The sequence below is a fragment of the Mesoplodon densirostris genome, chromosome 4, assembly GCF_025265405.1.
Source record: "Mesoplodon densirostris isolate mMesDen1 chromosome 4, mMesDen1 primary haplotype, whole genome shotgun sequence".
Classification (NCBI taxonomy): Eukaryota; Metazoa; Chordata; class Mammalia; order Artiodactyla; family Ziphiidae; genus Mesoplodon; species Mesoplodon densirostris.
Window position 1 is genome coordinate 184,032,292 of NC_082664.1, and position 27,276 is coordinate 184,059,567.

The 27,276-nt window shown below is 40.7% G+C and overlaps 1 protein-coding gene across 2 annotated transcripts in view; it reads left to right on the top strand.

Moving 5' to 3' along the window:
* MPP7 (MAGUK p55 scaffold protein 7) overlaps positions 1 to 27,276 on the top strand; it is a 267,458-nt gene that overhangs the window by 212,908 nt on the left and 27,274 nt on the right. For both annotated transcript variants that reach the window (XM_060095513.1, XM_060095514.1), the window contains one exon: positions 1,385 to 1,555. In XM_060095513.1, the coding sequence (XP_059951496.1) occupies positions 1,385 to 1,555 (171 nt within the window). The remainder of the gene's footprint in view (positions 1 to 1,384; positions 1,556 to 27,276) is intronic.

Sequence of the window (27,276 nt, forward strand, 5' to 3'; positions counted from 1 at the left end):
ATCGCTCCATTCTTAATATCTTGATTGATTTTTATTAAACTGTGAGTCCATAAGGTGAGTGATATAACTCCATGGTCATTGATAGTTATTTTTTCATATTGCCTTTATTTTGAATATTATTAATTTTTAAATCCAATAGTAATATTTATTTTTCATGTACCCTAAAATTCACACAGATCAGTTATTACATTATTATGTTTTATTATAAAATACCTTTATTAAAGTTTTTTCCTGTTTATCAAATTTGATCAGTATTCTTTTAAAGAGAATCTATTTTTATACCTTTTATAATACACTTGGGTCTTGTTTTGTACTACGGAGCTGATATAGAATATATATCATATTTTAATAAGCAGGCTGTTTTCCCTCCCTTTAAAGTCTGTATTTTGAGAGTGTTGGTTAGGCCAAGAATTCTTGAATGGTGTGTGTGGTAAATATCACTATTCTAGAAAAGGCATAAAACTAGAATGATATAACAACATGAAGCAGAAGCAGAATGAAATGGGAGTTGACTGAGAAAAGGAACTTTTGCAGCTGCTTTTCTAAGCCAGCATTTCAAGTGACAGTGGTGAGCTGGAGGGGACCGTTTAAGCAGACAGGAAATTTATTTAAATACTTGAAAAGCTGTTTAATAAAAGATGACATGGCCTATTCATAAGAGTGCACACTTGTGGCTCTGAAACTTATTTCCAAATTTCAGTAGCCTTCAAATTATAAAAGCATAGAATTTCCGTAGGAGAAAAAGAACTTGGGGCTTGGTCATTTACTCCACCCCCTGGGGTCTCATAGCAGTTAAGTCACTTGCTCTTAGTGACAGGTAGGTTCTATCTGCCTGATCTGTGCAGGGGCCTGTTTGACACTGTGGTCTCTGTAACTTTAGTTTTCTTTCTATTTAACAATAGATGCTGTCTGTGGCACAGGTATGTTGTTAGGCTGTGCTCAGAATATAGCATAAAAGATTCTAGTATTTCTGAGTGGGAAAATTCAGCATTTATATTTAAAGTGTTTTTAGTGCTTTTAACTTTTTCTAATCAAATGTGTTCATCAATCAGTCTGTGAAAAATTTTCTTTATGGTGTCTGACCTCCTTATTTTGTTTTGTAACGTAGTTATTTTGGTTCCTGATTTCGGAAAAGAATTCTTTATGGTTTGGAACCAAATAAAATTTATGATATTATAACTATATAATTAAATGTTAGATGATTCTCTTATCAGTTGTTTTAATGAAATAGTGGAACATCTATTTACCTTTATTACTAAGTGCACTTGTAATGATATTGTGGTGAATAAAATCCAGCCCAACTTGGAGGGTGTTTTCTTTCCGTATTGTGGTGGGGTCTCTTTTTTTAGTTCTAATTGCTAAAAATAGTTTTTTGTATTTGCAGCTGGTTTTAGAAGAAGTTTCCGTCTTAGTAGAAAAGATAAGAAAACAAATAAATCCATGTATGAGTGCAAGAAGAGTGACCAGTACGACACAGCGGATGTGCCCACTTACGAGGAGGTGACACCCTATCGACGGCAGATGAATGAGAACTACAGACTCGTTGTCTTGGTTGGTAAGTGATTGTTTTGCGTGTGATGCTGAGGAAATAAGTGAGACGGTGGGAATTTAACTTCAAAGAGAAGAATGCTGGAAATGTTCAAGCTCAAAAAATCTCATCTTAACACCTTTTGTTCAGCCTCTAAAGTGAAACCTTTAGTCTTTTTGTACCTATGACATCGAGGAGACTTTCAAGACCTCTGGGCCACGGCGTTGGCAACTTACTGGACCCTCCGTGGGAGAGGGAAGGGCAAACACCATCACAATGTGTTCAGCATTTCGGGGCAACGAAGTAATAGACATGAAACAGTTTAATGTAATCGCGTTTCTTTTGATTCGTTTGGAAGCGGCAGTCATGGTATACACTTCCTACGGGTCCAGATCTTTGATGAAGTTCTGGGGCGTTTAAAGCTAGGCAGTTAGCAAAACTGCGAAAAGTAAGTACATGGGGGATTTCCATAAATATTGGTCTCATTCGCATTAACATCCTAGCAGACGTCTTGTCCAGCCTTTAAGATAGGAGCAGACACAACCTCCGTGCCCCCACCCCACCCTTGTTTGTGTTTCTTTAAAAGTGTGGTGACAGGTGTATAGGCTCCAAGGATCAAATCCAGTGATTTGGGGGGAAAATTTGGAGCCTAGAGTCTATCTCTTGTTAATTGTGCCTTTATAAACTGAAGATGACAGTTACGGGGATGAGAATAGGTGGAAAAGCTGAAGAATCACCCTTTTTATTAAGATGGGGTCCTCTGAAGGTAACAGCATGTTCGTAACAGACGGTCGGTGACCAGTAGGAAATGATGGAGTTTCTCACATCCAGTGGCTCTGGAGGGGATCATGGCATCGTCAGATATCCCCACTGTTTGCACTATTTAGACATACATATTCACACACTCCAAGGTTTCCTTTATTGACCGTGCCCTCTTCTTCTAGTCTGTGTATACTGGACCCTCACCCCCTCTCCAGCCCCACCTGGAAGAATGTTCTCCGTAGGTCTTTTTGTTGACTGGAGAGCTTACAGCGCCCCAGCCTCCCTCCTTGTGTAGCTGAGCGAGCGAAAGCCCAAGCCTTCCCCAGTTCCAAGTCCTGTTGCCTCGTTCTCGGGCTGCTTGGACCTCCTGCCCCTGTCCTCGCCCACCCCTGCCCCGAGCCGCCCCTCAGCAGCACCGGGCCCTGCAGAGTCTCTCCCATCCCTGTCGCATACCTGCCCTGCACCCGAGGTGAGGTGTACTTTGTGATGAAAGGGCAGAGATAGTGTGATTTCGTACGTCCCCTTAAATCTAGATGACCCTCTCTAGTCCAGGAGTTATTATTACAACTGTGTAACTTTTGGTTTTCTCTATGGGATCTAATTGAAAGGAAAAAGTAGGATAAACCCTGCCTTTTTTTCTTTCCTATAGGTGCTAACAATAAAAATAAAATAAAAAAAAAAACCCTTTCCTTGGGGCTGAGGAAGGGGAGATAGATGAGGATAAGTTATGAGTCTGAATACTAATCCAGGGAAGAAGAAAAATTAATCACAGAAGCAACTAATGATAGTTGGTGATTATGGAAAGGAAATAGCCACTCCCTAGAATCTTCCAAAGGAAAAGAGGGTGGGGAAAGCTTGGCCTCATGCAGATAGAATTAATCATGGGTTTCTGTGAAATGGTACTGTATGCAGATGTCATTCCCCAGTGCTGAAGGAAATTCCTAGTATCTATTTTGTAGATTCCTTGACACTTTGCAGGAATAGTTAATCCTGTTATCTGTGAATAGAGACAGTTTTGTTCCTTCTTTGCAGGCAATTTTTACTTCTTGCCTTATTGTATCTCCTCCTCCCTCACTCCAGGCTCCCCAGCGTGATGGCGAATGTGGTAGTGGTGCTTTGTCCTCCTTCTTACTGAGACAGTATTCAGTCCTTCACCAGGAAGTACGATACTAGCTACAGGTTTTTTAACAGATACCTTTAGCAAATTCAGAAAATTCCATTCTATTATTAGTTTGCTGAAAGTATTTGTCATGAACTGATGTTGAATTTTGTCAAGTGGTTTTTGTCTGCATCAGTTGAGATGATTTTATGTTTTCTGTCACTTGATCTGTTGAAATGCTGACTCATATGGATTGATTTTTGAATGTTGAATGAGCCTCTCCATTCCCAGCACAAACTCCACTAAGTCGTGACATATTAGTCTTTTGTATAACACTCCATTCAGTTACCGGGCCTGCAGTTTTCTTACGATGTTTTTGTCTGCTTTTGTATCAAGGTAATGCTATATTCATAAAACGTGTTGGGAGCTGTTTCCTTCTCTTCTCTTCATTTCTCTGGGGAGTTTCTGTAGAATTATTATTATTATTTTTTTAAATGTTTGGTAAAATTCCCCAGTGAAAGCACATTTGGGCTTGGAGCCATCTTTGGGGGGAGGTTTTTAACTACAAATTTAATTTCTTAAAAAAAAAGGGGGGGGGGGGAGGGGGGAGAGAGACAGAAGGAGTGGAGAGACGGTGAGCAAGCATGCCAGAGAGTTCATCTGTACTCACACACACACACGCGCGCGCGTGCACGTGCGACTGTTAGGTTTTCTTCTTTTTTATTTTTAACATCTTTATTGGAGTATAAATGCTTTACAATGGTGTGTTAGTTTCTGCTTTATAACAAAGTGAATCAGCTATATGTATACATATATCCCCATATCCCTTCCCTCTTGCGTCTCGCTTCCACCCTCCCTATCTCACCCCTCTAGGTGGTCACAGAGCACCAAGCTGATCGCCCTGTGCTATGTGGCTGCTTCCCACTAGCTATCTGTTTTACGTTTGGTAGTGTATATATGTCCATGCCACTCTTCTCACTTCGTCCCAGCTTACCCTTCCCCCTCCCCGTGTCCTCAAGTCCATTCCCTACGTCTGCGTCTTTATTCCTGTCCTGCCCCTAGGTTCTTCAGAAGCATTTTTTTTTTAAGATGCCAGATATATGTGTTAGGTTACAGTATTTGTTTTTCTCTTTCTGACTTATTTCACTCTATATGACAGACTCTCGGTCCATCCACCTCACTATAGATAACTCAATTTCGTTTCTTTTTATGGCTGAGTAATATTCCATTCTATATCTGTGCTACATCTTCTTTATCCATTCATCTATCGATGGACACTTAGGTTGCTTCCATGTCCTGGCTTTGTAAATAGTGCTGCATTGAACATTGGGGTGCATGTATCTTTTGGAATTATGGTTTTCTCTGGGTATATACCCAGTAGTGGGATTTCTGGGTCATACGGTAATTCTATTTTTAGTTTTTTAAGGAACCTCCATACTGTTCTCTATAGTGGCTGTATCAATTTACATTCCCACCAACACTGCAAGAGGGTTCCCTTTTCTCCACACCCTCTCCAGCATTTATTCTTTGTAGATATTTTGATAATGGCCATTCGATCGGTGTGAGGTGATACCTCATTGTAGTTATGATTTGAATTTCTCTAATGATTAGTGATGTTGAGCATCCTTTCATGTGTTTGTTGGCAATCTGTATATCTTGTTTGGGGAAATGTCTGTTTGGGTCTTCTGCCCATTTTTGGATTGGGTTGTTTGTCTTTTTGATGTTGAGCTGCATGAGCTGCTTGTATATTTTGGAGATTAATCCTTTGTCAGTTGCTTCATTTGCAAATATTTTCTCCCATTCTGAGGGTTGTCTTTTCGTCTTGTTTATGGTTTTCTTTGCTATGCAAAAGCTTTTAAGTTTCATTTGGTCCCATGTGTTTATTTTTGTCTTTATTTCCATTTCTCTAGGAGGTGGGTCAAAAAGGATCTTGCTGTGATTTATGTCATAGAGTGTTCTGCCTATGTTTTCCTCTAAGAGTTTGATAGTGTCTGGCCTTACATTTAGGTCTTTCATCCATTTTGAGTTTATTTGTGTGTATGGTGTTAGGGAGTGTTCTAATTTCATTCTTTTACATGTAGCTGCCCAGTTTTCCCAGCACCACTTATTGAAGAGGCTGTCTTTTCTCCATTACATATTCTTGCCTCCTTTATCAAAGATAAGGTGACCATATGTGCGTGGGTTTATCTCTGGGCTTTCTATCCTGTTCCATTGATCTATATTTCTGTTTTTGTGCTGGTACTGTACTCTCTTCATTACTGTAGCTTTGTAGTATAGTCTGAAGTCCAGGAGCCTGATTCCTCCAACTCCATTTTTCTTTCTCAAGATTGATTTGGCTATTCGGGGTCTTTTGTGTTTCCATACAAATTGTGAAATTTTTCGTTCTAGTTCTGTGAAAAATGCCAGTGGTAGTTTGATAGGGATTGCCCTGAATCTGTAGTTTGCTTTGGGTAGTATAGTCATTTTAACAATGTTGATTCTTCAATCCAAGAACGTGGTATATCTCTCCATTTGTTTGTATCCTCTTCAATTTCTTTCATCAGTGTCTTATAGTTTTCTGCATACAAGTCATTTGTCTCCTTAGATAGGTTTATTCCTAGGTATTTTATTCTTTTTGTTGCAATGGTAAATGGGAGTGTTTCCTTAATTACTCTTTCAGATTTTTCATCATTACTGTATAGGAATGCAAGAGATTTCTCTGCATTAACTTTGTATCCTGCTACTTTACCAAATTCATTGATCAGTTCTAGTAGTTTTCTGTTAGCATCTTTAGGATTCTCTATGTATAGTATTATGTCGTCTGCAAACAGTGACAGCTTTACTTCTTCTTTTCTGATTTGGATTCTGTTTATTTCTTTTTCTTCTCTGATTGCTGTGGCTAAAACTTCCAAAACTATGTTGAATAATAGTTGTGAGAGTGGACAACCTTATCTTGTTCCTGATCTTAGAGAAATGGTTTCAGTTTTTCACCGTTAAGAACAATGTTGGCTGTGAGTCTGTCATATATGACCTTTATTATGTTGAGGTAAGTTCCCTCTATGCCAACTTTCTGGAGAGATTTTATCATAAATGGGTGTTGAATTTTGTCCAAAGCTTTTTTTGCATCTATTGAGATGATCATATGGTTTTTCACCTTCAGTTTGTTAATATGGTGTATCACCATGATTGACTCGTATATACTGAAGGATCCTTGCATTCCTGGGATACGCCCCACCTGATCGTGGTGTATGATCCTTTTAACGTGCTGTTGGATTCTGTTTGCTAGTATTTTGTTGAGGATTTTTGCATCTATGTTCCTCAGTGATATTGGCCTGTAGTTTTCTTTCTTTGTGATATCATTGTCTGGTTTTGGTATCAGGGTGATGGTGGCCTCGCAGAATGAGTTTGGGAGTGTTCCTCCCTCTGCTATATTTTGGAAGAGTTTGAGAAGGATAGGTGTTAGCTCTTCTCTAAATGTTTGATAGAATTCGCCTGTGAAGCCATCTGGTCCTGGGCTTTTGTTTGCTAGAAAATTTTTAATCACAGTTTCAATTTCATTGCTTGTGATTGGTCTGTTCATATTTTCTGTTTTTCCTTGTTCAGTCTCAGAAGGTTCTGCTTTTCTTAGAATCTGTCCATTTCTTCCAGGTTGTCCATTTTACTGGCATAGAGTTTCTTGTAGTAATCTCTCATGATCCTTTGTATCTCTACAGTGTCAGTTGTTACTACTCCTTTTTCATTTCTAATTCTATTGATATGAGTCTTCTCCCTTTTTTTCTTGATGAGTCTGGCTAATGATTTATCAATTTTGTTTATCTTCTCAAAGAACCAGCTTTTAGTTTTATTGATCTTTGCTATTTTTTCCTTCATTTCTTTTTCATTTATTTCTGATTGTATCTTTATGATTTCTTTCCTTCTGCTAACTTTGTGGGGTTTTTTGTTCTTCTTTCTCTAATTGCTTTAGGTGTAAGGTTATATTGTTTATTTCAGATTTTTTGTTGTTTCCTGGGGTAGGATTGTATTGCTATAAAATTCCCTCTTAGAATTGCTTTTGCTGCATCCCATAGGTTTTGCGTGGTTGTGTTTTCATTGTCATTTGTTTCTAGGTATTTTTTATTTCCTCTTTGATTTCCTCAGTGATCTCTTGGTTATTTAGTAATGTACTGTTTAGCCTCCACTTGTTTGTATTTTTTAAAGGTTTTTTTCCTGTAATTGATATCTAGTCTCATAGCGTTGTGGTCGGAAAAGATACTTCATATAATTTCAGTTTTCTTAAATTTACCAAGGCTTGATTTGTGACCTTACCCAAGATATGATCTATCCTGGAAAATGTTCTATGAGCACTTGAGAAGAAAATGTATTCTGTTGTTTTTGAGTGGAACATCCTGTAAATATCAATTAAGTCCATCTTGTTTAATATATCATTTAAAGCTTGTGATTCCTTATTTATTTTCATTTTGGATGATCTGTCCATTGGTGAAAGTGGGGTGTTAAAAGTCCCCTACTATGATTGTATTACTGTCAGTTTCCCCTTTTGTTGCTGTTAGCATTTGCCTTATGTATTGAGGTGCTCCTTTGTTGCGGGCATATTTACAATTGTTATATCTTCTTCTTGGATTGATCCCTTGATCATTATATAGTGTCCTTCTTTGTCTCTTGTAATAGTCTTTATTTTAAAGTCTATTTTGTCTGGTAGGAGAATTGCTACTCCAGCTTCTTTCAATTTCCATTTGCATGGAATATCTTTTTCCATCCCCTCACTTTCAGTCTGTATGTGTTCCTAGGTCTGAAGTGGGTCTCTTGTAGACAGTATATATATGGGTCTTGTCTTTGTATCCATTCATCCAGTCTGTGTCTTTTGGTTGGAGCATTTAATCCATTTACATTTAAGGTAATTATCGATATGTATGTTCCTATTCCCATTTTCTTAATTGTTTTGGGTTTGTTATTGTAGGTCTTTTCCTTCTCTTGTGCTTCCTGCCTAGAGAAGTTCCTTTAGCATTTGTTGTAGAGCTGGTTTGGTGGTTCTGAAGTCTCTTAGCTTTTGCTTGTCTCTAAGGTTTTTTTTTTTTTTTTTTTGCTGTATGCGGGCCTCTCACTGCTGTGGCCTCTCCCGTTGCGGAGCACAGGCTCCGGACACACAGGCTCCGCGGCCATGGCTCGCGGGCCCAGCCGCTCCGCGGCATGTGGGATCTTCCGGGATCGGGGCACAAACCCGTGTCTCCTGCATCGGCAGGCAGACTCTCAACCACTGCGCCACCAGGGAAGCCCCGTCTCTAAGGTTTTTAATTTCTCCATTGAATCTGAATGAGATCCTTGCTGGGTAGAGTAATCTTGGTTGTAGGTGCTTCCCTTTCATCACTTTCAATATATCCTGCCACTGCCTTCTGGCTTGTAGAGTTTCTGCTGGAAGATCAGCTGTTAACCTTATGGGGATTCCCTGTATGTTATTTGTTGTTTTCCCCTTGCTGCTTTTAATATTTTTTCTGTGTATTTAGTTTTCGATAGTTCGATTAATGTGTGTCTTGGTGTGTTTCTCCTTGGATTTATCCTGTATAGGACTCTCTGCGCTTCCTGGACTTGATTGACTGTTTCCTTTCCCGTATTAGGGAAGTTTTCAACTATAATCTCTTCAAATATTTTCTCAGTCCCTTTCTTTTTCTCTTCTTCTTCTGGAACCCCTATAATTCGAATGTTGGTGCATTTCATGTTGTCCCAGAGGTCTCTGAGACTGTCCTCAGTTCTTTTCATTCTTTTTTCTTTCTTCTGCTCTGCAGTAGTTATTTCCACTATTTTATCTTCCAGGTCACTTATCCGTTCTTCTGTCTCAGTTATTCTGCTATTGATTCCTTCTAGAGAATTTTTAATTTCATTTATTGTGCTGTTCATCATTGTTTGTTTGCTCTTTAGTTCTTTTAGGTCCTTGTTAAACGTTTCTTGTGTTTTCTCCATTCTATTTCCAAGATTTTGGATCATCTTTACTGTCATTACTTTGAATTCTCTTTCAGGTAGACTGCCTATTTCTTCTTCATTTGTTTGGTCTGGTGGGTTCTTACCTTGCTCCTTCATCTGCTGTGTGTTTCTCTGTCTTTTCATTTCGGTTAATGAAAAGCTGTGTGTTTGCGGTCTCCTTTTCACAGGCTGCAGCTTCGTAGTTCCCGTTGTTTTTGGTGTCTGCCTCCAGTGGCTAAGGTTGGTTCAGTGGGTTTTGTAGGCTTCCTGGTGGAGGGGACTATTGCCTGTGTTCTGGTGGATGAGGCTGGATCTTGTCTTTCTGGTGGGCAGGTCCACGTCTGGTGGTGTGTTTTGGGGTGTCTGTGATCTTATTATGATTTTAGGCAGTCTCTCTGCTAATGGGTGGGGTTGTGTTCCTGTCTTGCTAGTTGTTTGGCATAGGGTATCCAGCACTGTAGCTTGCTGGTTGTTGAATGGAGCTGGGTCTTAGTGGGAAGATGGAGATCTCTGGGAGAGCTTTCAACGTTTGATATTATATGGACCTGGGAGGTCTCTTGTGGACCAGTGTCCTGAACTCGGCTCTCCCAACTCAGAGGCACAGGCCTGACACCTGGCTGGAGCACCAAGACCCTGTCAGCCACATGGCTCAGAAGAAAAGGGGGAAAAAAAGAAAGAGAGAGAGAGGGAGAGAGCGAGAGAGAAGGGAGGGAGGGAGGCAGAGAGGGAGGGAGGGCCGGAGGGAGAGAGAGAGGGAGGGAGGGAGAGGGAGAGAGAAAGAAAGTAAAACAAAGTTATTAAAAAAAATTTTTTAAACCATTAAAAATAAAAAAAAGAAGAGAGCAACCAAATAAAAAAACAAATCCACCAATGATAATAAGCACTAAAAAGTATACTTAAAAAAAAAACGGACAGACAGAACCCTAGGACATATGGTAAAAGCAAAGCTATACAGACAAAATCACAGAAAGACGCATACATGTACACACTCACAAAAAGAGAAAAAGGAAAAATATATATATAAAAAAAGGAAGAGAGCAACCAAATCAATAAACAAATCTACCAATGATAATAAACTCTAAATACTAAACTAAGATAAACATAAAACCAGAAATAAATTAGAGGCAGAAAACAAACCCCAAGTCTACAGTTCCTCCCAAAGTCCTCTGCCTCAGTTTTGGGATGATTCGTTGTCTATTCAGGTATTCCACAGATGCAGGCACATCAAGTTGGTGGTGGAGATGTAATCCACTGCTCCTGAGGCTGCTGGGAGAAATTTCCTTTTCTTTGTTAGCACAGCTCCTGGGTTTCAGCTTTGGATTTGGCCCCGCCTCTGCGTGTAGGTCACCGGAGGGCGTCTGTTCCCTGCCCAGACAGAACAGGGTTAAACGAGCAGCTGATTCGGGGGCTCTGGCTCACTCAGGCCGGTGGGAGGGAGGGGCACGGATGTGGGGCGAGCCTGCGGCGGCAGAGGCCGGTGTGACGTTGCACCAGCCTGAGGCACGCCGTGTGCTCTCCTGGGGAAGTTGTCCCTGGATCCTGGGACCCTGGCAGTGGCGGGCTGCACAGTCTCCCGGGAGGGGAGGTGTGGAGGGTGACCTGCGCTCGCACACAGGCCTCTTGGTGGCGGCAGCAGCAGCCCCAGCGTCCCACACCCGTCTCTGGGGTCCGCGCTGTTAGCCACGGCTCGTGCCCGTCTCCGGAGCTCATTTAGGCAGTGCTCTGAATCCCCTCTCCTCGCGCACCAGGAAACAGTGGTCTCTTGCCTCTCAGGCAGGTCCAGACTTTCCCCAGACTCCCTCCTTGCTAGCCGTGGTGCACTAGCCCCCTTCAAGCTGTGTTCACGCCGCCAACCCCAGTCTCCTCCCTGGGATCCAACCTCCGAAGCCAGAGCCTCAGCTCCCAGCCCCACCCGCCCCGGCGGGTGAACAGACAAGCCTCTCGGGCTGGTGAGTGCCGGTCAGCGCCGATCCTCTGTGCAGGAATCTCTCCACTTTGCCCTCTCCACCCCTATGGCTGCGCTCTCCTCCACAGCTCCATAGCTTCCCCCTCCACCACCCGCAGTCTCCACCAGTGAAGGGGCTTCCTAGCGTGTGGAAGCTTTTCCGCCTTCACAGCTCCCTCCCTGAGGTGCAGGTCCCGTCCCTATTCTTTTGTCTCTGTTTTTTCTTTTTTCTTTTGCCCTACCCAGGTACGTGGGGAGTTTCTTGCCTTTTGGGGGGTCTGAGGTCTTCTGCCAGCGTTCAGTAGGTGTTCTGTAGGAGGTGTTCCACATGTAGGTGTATTTCTGATGTATTTGTGGGTAGGAAGGTGATCCCCATGTCTTACTCCTGTGCCATCTTGAAGGTCCTCCCTAGGTTATCTTCTTGAGTGAGCTTTGCCAGTGTGTCTGAAGGAATTTGTCCATTTCATCTAAGGTGCCAATTATATAAGCATAAAGTTGTTCATGATATTCCTTTATTATCATTGAATGGGCTGTAGTGTCCTCTGGTAGTGTCCCCACTTTCATTCCTGATATCATAATTTGTGTCTTCACTCTTACCTCAATTATCTATTGTTGTATAATAAGTTACTGCAAACTTAGTGACTTTCAAACAGCAAACTGTGTATTGTAGGAAGGTTTCTGGGGGTCAGGATTAGGGAGTTAGGTCATGACTTAGCCGGTCCTCTGTTCCATGGCCCCAACAGGGCTGCAGACGTATCTGGGCAGAGGCAAGGGTCTCATTTGAATTCTAGACCGATGAGGGATCTGCTTCCAAGACCATGTGGTGTCGGCAGGATTCACAGGCCACCCCCAGTTCCTTCCCACTTGGGAGCTGCTTCATCAAAGTGTGTGAACTGAGAAGGTCATCGAGAGTCAGCCCGGAGCTGGAGGCCACAGCCTCACACAGCCTGGCAACACATCCCACCTTCTGTTGGTTAGAAGCAGATCACAGGTTTCGCTCACATTCACAGAGAGGGAGTTTACACAAGGGTGTGAAGAGCAGGAGGTGAGGGTCATTGCTGGCCTTCTTGGAGTCCACCTGCCTAGCTCTTTGTCCAATTTATTGGTCTTTTATAGCACCAAATTTACATTTAAAATTTTAACAACTTTTCACAATTTCATTGATTTCTGCTCTTTATTATAATTTCCTTTCTCTGCCTACTTCAGATTTATTTAATTTTCTCTTTTTCTAGTTTTATCAAGTTTTTCTAGTTTTATCAAGTTGAATCTTAGATCGTTGAGCATAGTTAATTGTGCATAAATTTAAATTTAAATTTTCCTCTTAACACTGCATCCTACGAATTCTGATCTATTGTGTTTTTATAACATATCATTCAGATCAGAATAGTTTCTAAATTCTTTTGTAACTTCTTTGACCAGTGAGTTGTTTACGAACGTGTTATTTAATTTCTAAATACTTGGGGATTATCCAAATATCTTTTGGTTATTGATTTCTTATTTAATTTCATTATAGTCAGAGAATATGCTTTGTATGATTTCAGTTAAGTTTGTCAGAATTTTTTTTTTCTGGCCCAGAATATGGTCTGTGTTGTCGAATGTTCTGTGTGTATTTAAAAAGAATGTCTTCTGTTGTTGTTGAATAGAGTATTTTTTTTAATTTTTTGCTTTATAACAAATTAAATCAGTTATACATATACATATGTTCCCATATCCCCTCCCTTTTGCGTCTCCCTCCCACCCTCCCTATCCCACCCCTCCAGGCGGTCACAAAGCACCGAGCTGATCTCCCTGTGCTATGCGGCTGCTTCCCACTAGCTATCTACCTTACGTTTGGTAGTGTATATATGTCCATGCCGCTCTTTGAATAGAGTATTTTATAAATATTATTTAAGTCAACTTGGCTGATAATGTTATTCAGGTCTTCTATATTACTAATTATTTGTCCATTTGTTCTGTTAATTGTTGGAAGAAGAATTAAATTCTCTGTAACTGTAGCTGTGTCTGTTTCTCTTTTTATGTCAGTCCACTTTTGTTTAATAGATTTAGAAGCTCTGTTGCTAGGTAGATACACATTTAGGAGTATTATGTTTTCTTAATGAATTCACTCTTATTATGTAATACTCTTTTTTACCCCAGGTAATATTCATTGCTCTGAAGTCTACTTTGTATGATATATAACGTAGCCACTCAAGCTTTCTTTTGCTTATTGTTTGCCTGGTACATCACTTTCTGTCTTTTTACTTTAAGCCATCTATATGTTTATTTTCTGAGTTTTTTTTTTTTTCCCAGATAGCATAGTATTGGGTCTCATTTTAGTTATCCAGTCTCACCATCAGTGTCTTTAATTGATATGTTTAAACTTTAACATATATGTTTATATATATATATATTAAATAATGGTTGGATTTAAGTCTGCTGTTTTATTATTTGTTTTCTGTTTGGCCATTTGTATTTTAAAATTTTTTTTCTTTGTTCCCATTTCTGCCTTCTTTTGGGTTATGTGACTGTTTTTTCTTATTTAATTTTAATAAATTTGATGACTTTTTGGCTTTATCTCTATGTGTAATTATTCTCTAGTTGTTCTCAGGTTTTTTCCTTATCTTTGCTTTTTAGCTGTTGGATTATGATGTATCTTTTATTTTGAGTTTAACCTGTCAGGATTTCCTGGACTTCTCAAATCTGAAAATTTATGACATTCACCGAATTTAGAAATTTTGGGCCTTTTTTTTCCACAGACTTCTTTGCCCCAGCCTCTTCCCCCTCTGCTGCTGGGGCTCCAGTAGCTCATGTGTTAGACCCTGTACTCTTGTCTCACAAGGTTTTCCAAGTGTTTCTCTGTGTCTCATATTTGATGATTTGTATTGGTTCATCTTCAAGGTCTTTGACTCTTTCCCTCACCATCTCTGTTTTGCTGTTTAGCCCACTGAGCAATTTTTTTTTTCTTTCAGGTATTGTATGTTCTTCAATTGGGAAATTACCAGTTCTTTTTCATAGTTTTTGTTTATCTAGTAAGAATTTCATTTTTCCATTCATTTCAAGTGTGTTTACTTTTACCTCCTGAAGCTTAGCTGCTTTCTTGTCTTGGAAAATGCCAACATCAGGGTCATCTTGGGGTCAGCATCTGTTGCGTTTTTCCTTGAAAATTCGTCACCTTTACCTTGTTCTCTGTCTGTTGAATCATTTGTTCTGTACCCTGGACGTTGTGAACATTATTTCATGCAGATGTTGGGTCTTATTATATTCCACTGGGAGATGCTGAGTTTTTTCACAGGCTGTCACCCCGGCTAGGCTCCCTCTGCAAGCCTCAGTTCAGTTTTCAAGTCTTTGCTCTGCTGCTTTGGGTCTGTGCCATGCGTGTGACACTTGGGTAGTCGGAGGCACTGGTTTGAATCTTAGTTCACTTTTCCAAGCCTCTGTTAGGCTGCTTGGGGTTCATCTCACTTATGCACAGCTTCAGGGTAAACCCACATCTTTGTGGGGTCTTAGCTGTGTGGCCTGCTGCTCCACGGTTCAGCTCTGAGAGAGACTCACCCTCTGGGCAAAGCCCAAGAAGAGATAAAAAAAAATAAAATGGGAAACGTCACCCCCTTGGGGGTCACCTCTCCAGACCTGACTTCCTTTTACTCTCTGCCTGCTTTTGTTTGCTTTTCCAGAGCCCCAGATTGTTGCTTTTTGTGTGCCATCCAGAGGTTTTAGTTGTAATCGGTGGGCCAGGTAGGCTGTATTGAGCTTACCCCACTGGAGTGGAGCTAGAACTCCCAGCGTATACAGCTGTGCAGACTGGCACTCTGCAGTAAGCCTCCTCAGAATTGGGTAACACAGCCCTAAATTTCGTGTCTCCTGCTCACAGTTTCAAAGGGTCACCGGGACAGAAGAAAAACACAGCATCATCCCAGCTGCTTTTTAAGGTAAATTAATGGTCCCAGAAATACGTATCACAGCGTTCCACTGTAAGCCCCAAATCACAGAGTGATCTGCAGTGTTTTGGCTTCTGCTTTACACGAGTATTGATTGTCTAGATCCACAGTCATTGAACTAAAATGTACCTGAGTGAGAACTGTACTGAAGAGCTTAGTTGAATTGTAGGCACTTATCTTGCCCTAAATCCCCTTTGCCTCTTGATCTTCAGGTTCCTGGCACCTGTCTCTAAATTGAATGTGGACCCTGTCTTGTGGGCCAGGTGTCTTAGTTTTTGAACAAGCACACTGCTTGCTCTTGTCACTGTATATTTACATTCCCAACAAGATCCTAGAGCTTTCTTAATTTTAACTTTAGTTGTTTAGCATGTGACATCACTCAGACTGCAGGAACTTCTCTGTCTCTGTCTCCTTCTTGGAATTCCTTAGGTTTCTGAGGCCTCATTTTCAGAGGAAATTTCCCTTTTATCTACTCAGAGGAGTGTTACCCTCAAGCAACTCCTACACTAGAGATGCTAAATGTTGATGCTTCATAGTGGTACAGTCAGTGAAGATTCTTATTTCCTGTGCTATGTGCTTCTCCCCCACTAGCATTTCCTTACTCTTTGGAGTTTTCCAAGCCTGGAATGAATAATTAATTGCTTTACTTCAACAACAAGCAAAATGTCCTTTTTTGTGACTTAGATTTCTCTATTATGTACTAAGATCTAACTATAACGTTTTATTACTCTCTGCTGTTCCCAACTGCGTTCAGAGTGTCCCAACTGTTTTTCAATTTTAACTTGTTTCTTAAGTGGGCCCTGACCTTCCTCTGCCCTGTGTAATAACAGTAGCTAATATGTATCGAGCACCCTGTGTAATAACAGTAGCCAACACATATTGAGCGCCCTGCGTAATAACAGTAACTAATATGTATTGAGCGCCCTGCGTAATAACAGTAGCCATTATGTATCGAGCGCCCTGCGTAATAACAGTAGCCAAAATGTATCGAGCGCCCTGCGTAATAACAGTAGCCATTATGTATCCAGCGCCCTGCGTAATAACAGTAGCTAATATGTATCGAGCGCCCTGCGTAATAACAGTAGCCATTATGTATCGAGCGCCCTGCGTAATAACAGTAGCCATTATGTACCGAGCGCCCTGCGTAATTACAGTAGCCAATATGTATCGAGCGCCCTGCGTAATAACAGCCAACACGTATCGAGTGTCCTGTGTAATAACAGGCAACATGTATCGAGCGCCCTGCGTAATAACAGTCGCCATTATGTATCGAGCGCCCTGCGTAGTAACAGTAGCCAATATGTATCGAGCGCCCTGCGTAATAACAGCCAACACGTATCGAGCGCCCTGCGTAATAACAGTAACCATTATGTATTGAGCGCCCTGCGTAATAACAGTAACCAATATGTATTGAGCACCCTGCGTAATAACAGCCAACACGTATCGAGTGCCCTGTGTAATAACAGGCAACACGTATCGAGCGCCCTGCGTAATAACAGTAGCTATTATGTATCGAGCGCCCTGCGTAATAACAGTAGCTAATATGTATCGAGCGCCCTGCGTAATAACAGTAACCATTATGTATCGAGCGCCCTGCGTAATAACAGCCAACACATATCGAGCGCCCTGCATAATAACAGTGGCCAATATGTATTGAGTGCCAGGCGCTGTACTCAGTTCTGTGCTTATATTATTTCATTCAGCCCCCACCATGACTATGAGGAAAATACTTTTCATATCCCCATTTTACAGAAGAAACTCAAGCACGAAGAGGAGAGAGGTTACTTGCCCAAGATCCAGCTACTAAGCTGTGCAGCCAATTCAGACCCAGACAGTTCAGGACCAGAGCCTTGTTCCTTATCTCACTGTGGAATATTGCTTCTAATCTGTAAAATCAGGGCTGTGCTGACATTGTTTGCCGGTTCCAAATATCCTACTTTTCTCTTTTTTTCTTTGATTTAGGGCCCATCCATTCATTTTCCTGACACACAGCTCCATGTTTTGTGGAAGTTTAGATCTGAGTCTACCAAGAGTGTCTCTCATGCAGGAGTCACGTTTCCACTCGGGGCCTCGGGGTCAGGCCAGCCCTGCCTTCCCTCCCTGCACCGTCCACAAAGGGCCCTGCGTTGCACACAGCGTCAGTGGTCCGCTTACCTTACTGGTCTGCTTTCCTGCTCCTTAACCTTTGCCAGCTCTTCCCTGAAGGATCCGAGCAGATCTGCCAGCTCTTTCCCTCTTCAATCTCTTCACATGTTCGGCAACCCACCTGGGTAACTCTCCCGGCCACCAAGGAAGAGCTCCGGGCTTGCTTTTACCGTCTCCTCTGTCTTCAAGCTTCAGCCGTAGCCCCCAGCCATGTTGTGATGGTAGAGACAGATGCGTCTGCTACCCCAGCTGGGTAGCCTGCAGCCCCTGCTCCGGCACTTCCCAAACTTTAAAAGGCATTTGACTCACCTGGGGATCTTGTTCATATGCAGGTTCTGAGCTCATACCCTGGGGCGAGGCCAGAGGGTCTGCATTTTGCTTTTTGCCTGCTGTTCCTGATTATACTGAGGTGCTAGCGCTGTGCACCCTGGGGAAGCCCGTGGCTCTCTTTGGTTGGGTTCAGTTGCTGTTACGTTCTTTGTTGGTGGTTGCCAGCTGGCTGCAATTTATTTTGATTTTCTGCTTTTCTTAGCATCACACTTTCATTTTATGCTTTTGCATGCATGTGTTATAATGATGGTTTTAACACTTCTGATTTTTCTTAATCTGCTATTCTGGAATATTTGAGGTTTGGTCTATCTGTTTAGAGCAACTGATTTATTATCTTTTAGCCTTTATTCTGAAATTCCTGTTAGAAAGATAAGTTTATTTGAAACTCTTTAGCTCTTAACACTTTATTTCCCTATTTTGGAGCAAGTGCTGGTAAAAGGTAATTTTTAATAATGCAGAACTTTTTACTATTGCATTACAACAGAACAGACTTAATGAAGAATATTGGTCTTATTTTTGTGTGATGTTAGAGTACATATTATACCCAGGCAAATAGTAGATCCTGTATCTCTACATGAAAAATAGAGAAGGAAAATCACGTAAAAGTATTAAATTCACACAAACTGCTTATTCTGTTTCTACTAAAGGAAGGGTTTATAAACTTTTCAAAATCAGGAAAGCCTGCACAGATGGAGGCCTGGAAATTGCATTAAGCTGGTGTCACTGATTGAACATGAGGATGTCTTCTGTCTTCTGCCTGCACTGTGGCCTTCTATAGACTGGCCTTCTAAAGAATTTCCCATTATTCACTTTCTTCTATGTGGTCACCACTCAGAAAGCCTTCCTGCTTGTCCCGTATGGCACAATTTGAGGTATCAGAAGTTTAGAGTTTATTGAGAAATCTCCATCTACTAGATCCCATGATACAGTGCAGGATAGCGTGGATGGTAAGAAACAGGCTTCTGGGGCAGGACAGGCTGAGTCCCCATCCAGTTCTGCGCTTCAGTAGCTGGTGACACCTGCACATTTCACATTTTCTCTGGCTTCAGTTTCTTCATCTAAAAAATGAAAATAATACAATCACCTGCTTTCTAGGTTTGTTTGAGAGATAAATGAAATATCTGCAAAGGGTTTAGGCCAATTCCTGGCCCTACTAAAGTTTTAATAAAATGTACCTCTTATATATTAGCTAAAAATACTAACAACATAAACATGAAGTGTTCAAACATGAATAGGCCTCTGCTGATTTTGAAGCTCAGTGTTCAAAATGCTTAATAAATTAGATTATTTAGCAGTTTATCATCTAAAAGAGGTAGCCAAGCAGTGGCCTCCAGTTTTGGAAATTCTCATTGTTCCTGCATTAACTGTTTACTTTTCTTGATTGTGAAAATTATATATTTAAAAACTAGTTCTTGGATCCTGTAACGTGTACAGAAGACGGAAAGAGTATAAGCATCGTGGTCCCCAGGCTCATTTGTTTTCTCTCAGTGTTCACAAAGCCATCAGGAATAGCGGTATTTGCCCTGAAACAGTTAGATAAATATCATTAAGGAGCTACCCAGAATTATTATCTCTACATTTTTACCATAATATTGCATGACTTTAATTCTCAGACTTAATGTTCAAGAACTTAAAACTATCCAAGTTGTTAACATGGCAAAAATACGACAGGGAAGGACTTTGAGCCTTGATCGGAAGTATTTAATTTTCTCTTCATTTTGGAAAGATGCTATTCCCAGCCACATTTTAGCAACTAAAACATCTCAATGATGGTTTCTGTTATATTTCCTTCTGCATTTAAAAGTATTTTCCAAAAAGTATGTTAAAACCAAATGACAAGCATTTAGGACATTTTTCTTCTCTTTTTTTTGCGGTACGCGGGCCTCTTACTGCTGTGGCCTCTCCCGTTGCGGAGCACAGGCTCCGGACGCGCAGGCCCAGCGGCCATGGCTCACGGGCCCAGACGCTCCGCGGCATGTGGGATCTTCCCGGACCGGGGCACGAACCCGTTTCCCCTGCATCGGCAGGTGGACTCTCAACCACTGCGCCACGAGGGAAGCCCGGGACATTTTTCTACATAAGTTTTATCTTTGGTGAAACCTGACTTTTTAAAAAGTCAAGTAATGAAACCAAATAATGTGTGTGTGTTTGCGGGACAGCTACTAAAACCCTTCACGGCTTAAGGCAGTAAATAGCGAGGCTTATCTCGTGGATGGTCGGACAATCTGTGACTTGTTCTGTCTGGTTAGGAGACAAAAGAGGAAACTGACAATGAATCTGTATGTTTCACCTTGCACGTTCTAGCGTGAAGCCCTATTCTGCCTCCTTTGTGCTGACTCTCCTGTGTTGCCTAAAGACTGCCTTGTGGAAGTAGTTTGAATAAATCAGCATTTGTAAGACTGTCGCCATTTTCCCATAAAACTGGCAGAGCAAAAAGTCTCCCACATAAAGCAGAAAGAAAAGAAAGCAATCGTGACTAAATGTAAATGTTAATTTGTTTATTAGGATTCCCATAACTTTTGTTGAACGTTGATTGAAGGTTTGTGGGAATTAGAGTCTGCAGGATTTTAGATAGACAACTATAAATCCAAAAGTTATCATTGAATCTATGAGTGTGTGATAGATTTAAAATGATAATCCTTGTATATAAGAGATAAATATGATCTTTATTACAATCACAGTTGGCTGTTGGTCTATCTTAAATGTTTACACTCTGGCTGACTTCCTGGGCATAAATCACAGTTATGTTCGTTTGGGGCACAGATTTGTTTGGGGCACGGACTGTGCCAGGTACTGTTCTAGACTTGTGAATTCATCACTGAAGAACACAACATTTTTTTCCCTTGGGGTGTTTACATTCTAATGAAAGGATATATAGACAGAAAACATACTCATAATAGATTAGCAATAAATAGTAAAGTCAATTGTATTGTACTTAGAGGGTGATAAATGGTATAGAAGAAAGTAAAAGCAGAGCAGAATCAGGGGACTTGGGTGTTGGCCATTTTGAATAGAGATCATGGGAGCCTCATTGAAAAAGTCGCAGTTTTAAACAAACTGGAAAGAAATGGATAAGGGAATTATCCATCTCTCTTCTACTTAGCTAAGGAAGACCCAAGGATGGTTTTATGTTGCCTTTTAATTTTACTGCACTCTTGTCATAGCCCTGAGTTAGAGGTGAGAGACAGGTACTTAAGTCGAAGTCTGGTGTAAATAGCTGCTTTGGAAAAAATAATGCCCTTTCAACAAGCCTCCTACTTCCTTTTTCTTTTCTTTCCTCTTCTCCTCCTCCTTCTTCTGACATCAACATAAAAACTGATGCTTTGTTAATTGCATTTTTCTTCTATTATGAAAGCAACAGAGGAAAGAAAATCAGAATCTCTAACAAGGTTTGTTACGAACTGCGAAGTTGCTGCGTTTTCTATGTAGTTTGATTCCCAGGGTTTTATAAACAGATTTGTCACTCTCCAACACAAAAATCCAGCCACACACTAAGCGATCATTATAAGATTATGAGTCAAATATAATAGCATGATTGTTTTTATTTTATGCCTAGAGCAGCAAATATAGTATATAGTGCTGCAATATGGTAAGTAGACTTTTTATAACATGTGTCTGATCTAAGGGATACCTAGAGATTTCATTTGATTTGTTTTGCAATAAATCAAATGAGTAAGTGTGTTTTTTTAAGATCACAAAAGCAGTTTGGATATTTATTGCAGTCTCCAGTAATTCTGATATTTTTCACTGGATAGTAAGAGTAACAAGTCTGGCCAATAGCATAAAATGTCTGGGGGAAAATGTGGAAGAATTGTCATGTTAAGTAGTGCAGGTACACTGGAGGCAAACATAGTAAAAGCTGCATCTGTGTCAGTAGCTTTGCACACGATAGACCACTTTTATGTTTGTGCCAACATGTTCAAAGATCAGTAGCAAAAGTGAATAGTACTTGGTCAGAGCAACAGATTTCTTTCCAATATATAATTTAATATTAGACATAAATAAACATCGATTTTATTATTAATACACTATGTCTGTTACATGAATATATAGTATGTTAAAACTAATTGGGCTAATCTCCACCTACCTGTGTCTCTTGCTGAGAAGTTTGTTTCCTAACAAATTAATACTATAATTTTTAGCATATTGACCTTTTATGTGTAAGGTACCACCCATCCTTATTTACATTATTAAATTCAATTTGATGCTCATCAGCCTTAAGAAAAACTACAATTAAATTCTGTGCTGGATATTTAGAAATTAGAAATTACTTTATGTTAATTCTTTGTAGGACTACATGAGTGTCATTTAAAAAAATACGTTTCATACATTATTTTCACAATAGTAATATATTATTGTTCTAGTAAATAATTATTCAGTGACACAGGATCTGTGCTAACGCATAAATAAGTAGATGGCTGAAGATTCAAAGTACAATGTCATAGAGCTGGGCCTTTTTTTTTTTTTTATTGAGTAAGAATATCATACCAGTATTTTAAAGCATTCTTTTGGTGTTCTTACAGTTTCAAAGTGCTATTGTAGGCACTGGTTTTACTGCCTCAATGCTTTCTTCACTCACTTAGCCTTTAACGATTTTTAATTGTACATGTCTATTTCAGATTCAGAAAGTAGATCTTTTGGGGGGCCATGTTTACAGAATGAAAAACTTTTATGCTCAACTAACTATGAATTAATTTTGAAAGGATACTGTGCTAGCATTCTAATACAAACTTATTTCTTATTTTCTACACATAAACAAATCATAAATCCCTAAAAATATTCATGAAATAAAAAGAAAAAATCTGAAAAGAGAACAATGGAAAAAACCTCAATCTCTCATAATTTCATAGAAAATGAGTCAGTAATTTCAACAGACTTTGGGGTCATTTGGGTCAAAGTTGGCATATGTCTTAATTCTCCTACATAAAGACTGAGAATTTACATAAAGATTTGTTTTCAAATCTTTTTAAAAACTATAAATTTTTTGCTTCCATATTTTTCATTTCAAAATGATCACCAAGATAAGTCCAGTTACTATCCGTCACCATGCAAAGTTGTTACAATATTATTGACTATATTCCCTATGCTATATATTACATCCCCTTGACTTATCTATTTTATAACTGGAATTTTGTACCTCTTAATCTCCCTCACTTATTTCACTTATCCGCCTGGCTCCCTTCCTTCTGGCAACAACCAGTTTGTTCTCTGTATCTTTGAGTCTGTTTCTGTTCATTCGTTTTGATTTTTAGATTTCACATATAAGTTAAATAATATGGTATATGTTTTTCTCCATCTGACTTATTTCACTTTAGCATTTAACTCTCTAGGTCCATCATTGTTGTAGCAAATGGTAAGGTTTCATTCTTTCTTATGGCTGAGTAATAATACTCCATTGTATGTATGGACCACACCTTCTTTATCCGTTCATCTATCAATGGATACAGGTTGCTTCCATATCTTGGGTATTGGAAATAAGGCTGCAGTGAACACAGGGATGCATGTATCTTCTTGAATTAATATTTTTGTTTTCTTTGGAAAACTATCCAGAAGTGGGATTGCTGGGTCGTATGGTAGTTCTATTTTTAGTTTTTTAAGGACCCTCCATTCTGTTTTCCGCAGCAGCTGCACCAGTTCACATCCCACCAATTGTGCACCACATCCTTGCCAACAGCTGTTATTTGTGCTCTTTTTGATGATGGCCATTCTGACAGGTGTGACGTAGTATCTCATTGTGGGTTTGATTAGCATTTCCCTGATGATTAGTGATGTTGAGCATCCTTTCATGTGTTTGTTGGCCATCTGTATGTCTTCTTTGGAAAAAAAATCTGTTCTGTTCCACTGATGTATATGTCTGTTTTTGTGCCAGTACCATTCTGTTTAGATTACCATAGGTTTGTAGTATAGTTTAAAATCAGGAAGCATAATACCTTCAGCTTTGTTCTCCTTTCTCAAGATTGTTTTGGCTATTTGAGGTCTTCTGTGTTTCCATACGAATTTTTTTCTTTTTTTTTTAATTTTTTTGCTGCATTGGGTCTTTGTTGCTGCACGTGGGCTTTCTCTAGTTGCGGTGAGCAGGGGCTACTCTTCGTTGCGGTGCATGGGCTTCTCATTGTGTGGCTTCTCTTGCTGTGGAGCACGGGCTCTAGGCACATGGGCTTCAGTAGTTGTGCCATGCAGGCTCAGTAGTTGTGGCTCACGGGCTCTAGAGCGCAGGCTCAGTAGTTGTGGTGCACAGGCTTAGTTGCTCTGCAGCATGTGGGATCTTCCTGGACCATGGCTCAAACCTGTGTCCCCTGCATTGGCAGGTGGATTCGTAACCACTGCACCACCAGGGAAGTCCCTCCATACAAATTTTAGAATTATTTGTTCTAGTTCTGTGAAAAATGCCATTGGTATTTTAATAGGGATTGCACTGAATCTAATTCCCTTGAGTATTATGGTCATTTTAACAATATTAACTTTTTCCAGTCCATGAACATAGTTTATCTTTCCACCTGTTTGTGTCATCTTCAGTTTCTTTCATCAGTGACTTCTAGTTCTGTAAGAACAGGTCTTTTACCTCCTTAGGTAGGTTTATTCCTAGGTATTTTATTCTTTTGATGTGATGGTAAACAGGATTGTTTTCTTAATTTCTCTTTCTGATAGTTTGTCATTAGTGTATAGAAATGCAACAGATTTCTGAATATTAATTTTATATCCTGCAACTTTACTGAATTCATTGATGAATTCTAGTAGTTTTTTTGGTGGCATCTTTAGGATTTTCTATGTATAGTATCATGTCATCTGCAAGCAGTGATAGTTGTATTCTTCCTTTCCAATTTGGATTCCTTTTATTTCTTTTTCTTGTCTGATTTCTGTGACTAGGACTTCCAATACTATGTTGAATAAAAGTGGCAAATAAAAGTTTTTTCTTGTAGTTGATTTCTAGTCTAGTGGTTGGAAAAGATACTTGACATAATTTCAGTCTTTTTACATTTATTGAGAGTTGTTTTGTGGCCTAGCATCTGATCTATCCTGGAGAATGTTCCATGTGCACTTGAAAGGAATGTTCTGCTGCTTTGTGGATGGAATGTCCTCTGTATATCTATTAAGCCATTGGATCTTACATGTCATTTAAGGCCACTGTTTCTTTATTGATTTTCTGTCCAGATAATCTGTCCATTAATGTTAAGGGGTGTTAAAGTCCCCTACTATTATTCAGTTACTGTCAGTTTCTCCCTTATGTATGTTAATATTTGCTTTATGTATTTAGGTGCTATAATGTTGGGTGCATATATATTTACAATTGTTATATCTTCTTGTTGAATTGATCCTTCTATCATTATGTAATATCCTTCTTTGTTTCTTGTTGCAGTGCTTGTTTTAAAGTCTGTTTTGTCTCATATAGGTATTGCTACCCCAACTTTATTTTTGTTTGCATTTGCATGGAATATATTTTTCCACCCCCTCACTGTCAGTCTGTGTGTGTCTTTAGATCTGAAGTGAGAATCTGGTAGGCAGCATATATATGGGTCTTGTTTTTTTATCCAGTAATAATTGTATGTCTTTTGATTGATAAGTATGTACTTATTACCATTTTGTGAATTGTTTTCTGGTTGTTTTTGTAATTCTTTTTTCTTCCTTTCTTTACCTTTGTTCTCTTCCCTTTTGATTTGATGACTATCTTTACTGTTATGTTTGGATTTCTCTCTATTTTGTGTATATGTATCTATTATAGATTTTTGATTTATGGTTATAATGAGGTTCATATGTAACCACCTGTGTATATGCATGATTATTTTAACTGGATGATCTTAAGTTCTAATGCATTTTAACAACTCTGCGTTTTTACTCCACCTCCTCCCATGTTTAATGTTTTTGACAGCATATTTTACATCTTTTTGTGTATCCTCTAACTACTTATTGTGGATAAAGATGGTTTTACTACTTTGTTCTTTAACCTTCCTACTAACTTTATAAGAGGTTGATCTACTGCCTTTACTGTTTGTTTGTAGGAGACTCCAGTGGGACCCTGCAGCACACTCCTCTCTGGTCACCAGAGCTGCACGCTCTAGGGGTGCCACTGTGTGTGCTGCGGGGGCCCTTCTGTCGTGGTGGGGCTGACTCCTGTGGGCACGCTGGTAGGCGGGGCTGACCCCAGTCCAGTGGGCTGCCTGGCCCTGCCTCATGAGGTGGCTGTTAGCCCACTGTTGTGCGGCGCTATGTCCCAGCATGGCTGGTGCCAGCCCACCGCTGGGCAGGTCAGTGCTTGGTGCTAATAGGCAGGAGGAAGGACTCCAAAACGGCACTTGCAGCACGCACGTCACTATGGTAGAGTGAGCTCCCCAAGTGGCTTCTGCCTGCATCTCTGTCCCCAGGGGTGTGCCAGCTGTCTCCTGCCTCTCCAGGAGGCTCTCTAAGACCAGCAAGAGGGTCTCATCCAGGCTCCTTTCAAATTACTGCCTCTGTGCTGGGATTTGGAGTGCAGGAGATTTTGTATTTGCCCTTTAAGAGTGGAGTCTTGGGCTTCACTGGTGGCGCAGTTGTTGAGAATCCACCTGCCAATGCAGGGGACACAGGTTTGAGCCCTGGTCTGGGAAGACCCCACATGCCGTGGAGCAACCAAGCCCATATGCCACAACTACTGAGCCTGTGCTCTAGAGCCCGCGAGCCACAACTACTGAGCCCGCGCTCTAGAACCTGTGCACCACAACTACTAAGCCTGTGCTCTAGAGCCTTCAAGCCACAACTACTGAGCCTGAGCTCTAGAGCTTGTGCACCACAACTACTGAGCCTGCACTCTGGAGCCCGTGAGCCACAACTACTGAGCCCACGAGCCACAACTACTGAGCCTGAGCTCTAGAGCCTGTGAGCCATGGCTACTGAGGCCCACACACCTGGAGCCCATGCTCCCCAACAGGAGAGGCCACCGCAGTGTGAGGCCGCACTGCAGTGAGGAGTGGCCCCTGCTCACCGCAACTGGAGAAGGCCCATGAACAGCAACAGAGACCCACCTCTGCAGATAAAATAAATAAATAAATAAAGTAATTAATTAATTAATTAATTTTTAAAAAGGGTGGAGTCCCTATTTCCCATGGCCTCCTGGCTCTCCCGAAAGCAAGTCCCACTGGTCTGTAAAGCCAGAATTTCTGGGGGCTCATCTTCTCGGCGCAGGACCCCCAGGCTGGGGAGCCCAGTGTGGGACCCAGATCTCTCAATTCTTGGGAGAACCTCTGCAATTGTAATTTTCCTCCTGTTTGTGGGGTATGGGTCTTGACTATACCTTGCCTCCACACCTCCTACCCATCTCATTGTGGTTCCTTCTTTGTATCTTCAGCTGTGTTAAGATCTTTTCTGCTGGTCTTCAGGTTGTTCTCATTGATAGTTGCTCTGTGAATACTTGTAACTTTGCTGTGCCCGTGGGGGCAGGTGGGCTCAGGGTGGCCCTTCTCCACCGTCTTGGCCACACCCTCCAAAATCTCTGTAATATAAAAATAAAGGCATTTTTACAGCTAGTTAGTGGGAATATTTACGTAAATGTAAAGCTTTAAATAGAAACTTTCGGGCTTCCCTGGTGGCGCAGTCATTGAGAGTCCGCCTGCCGTTGCAGGGGACCCGGGTTCGTGCTCCGGTCTGG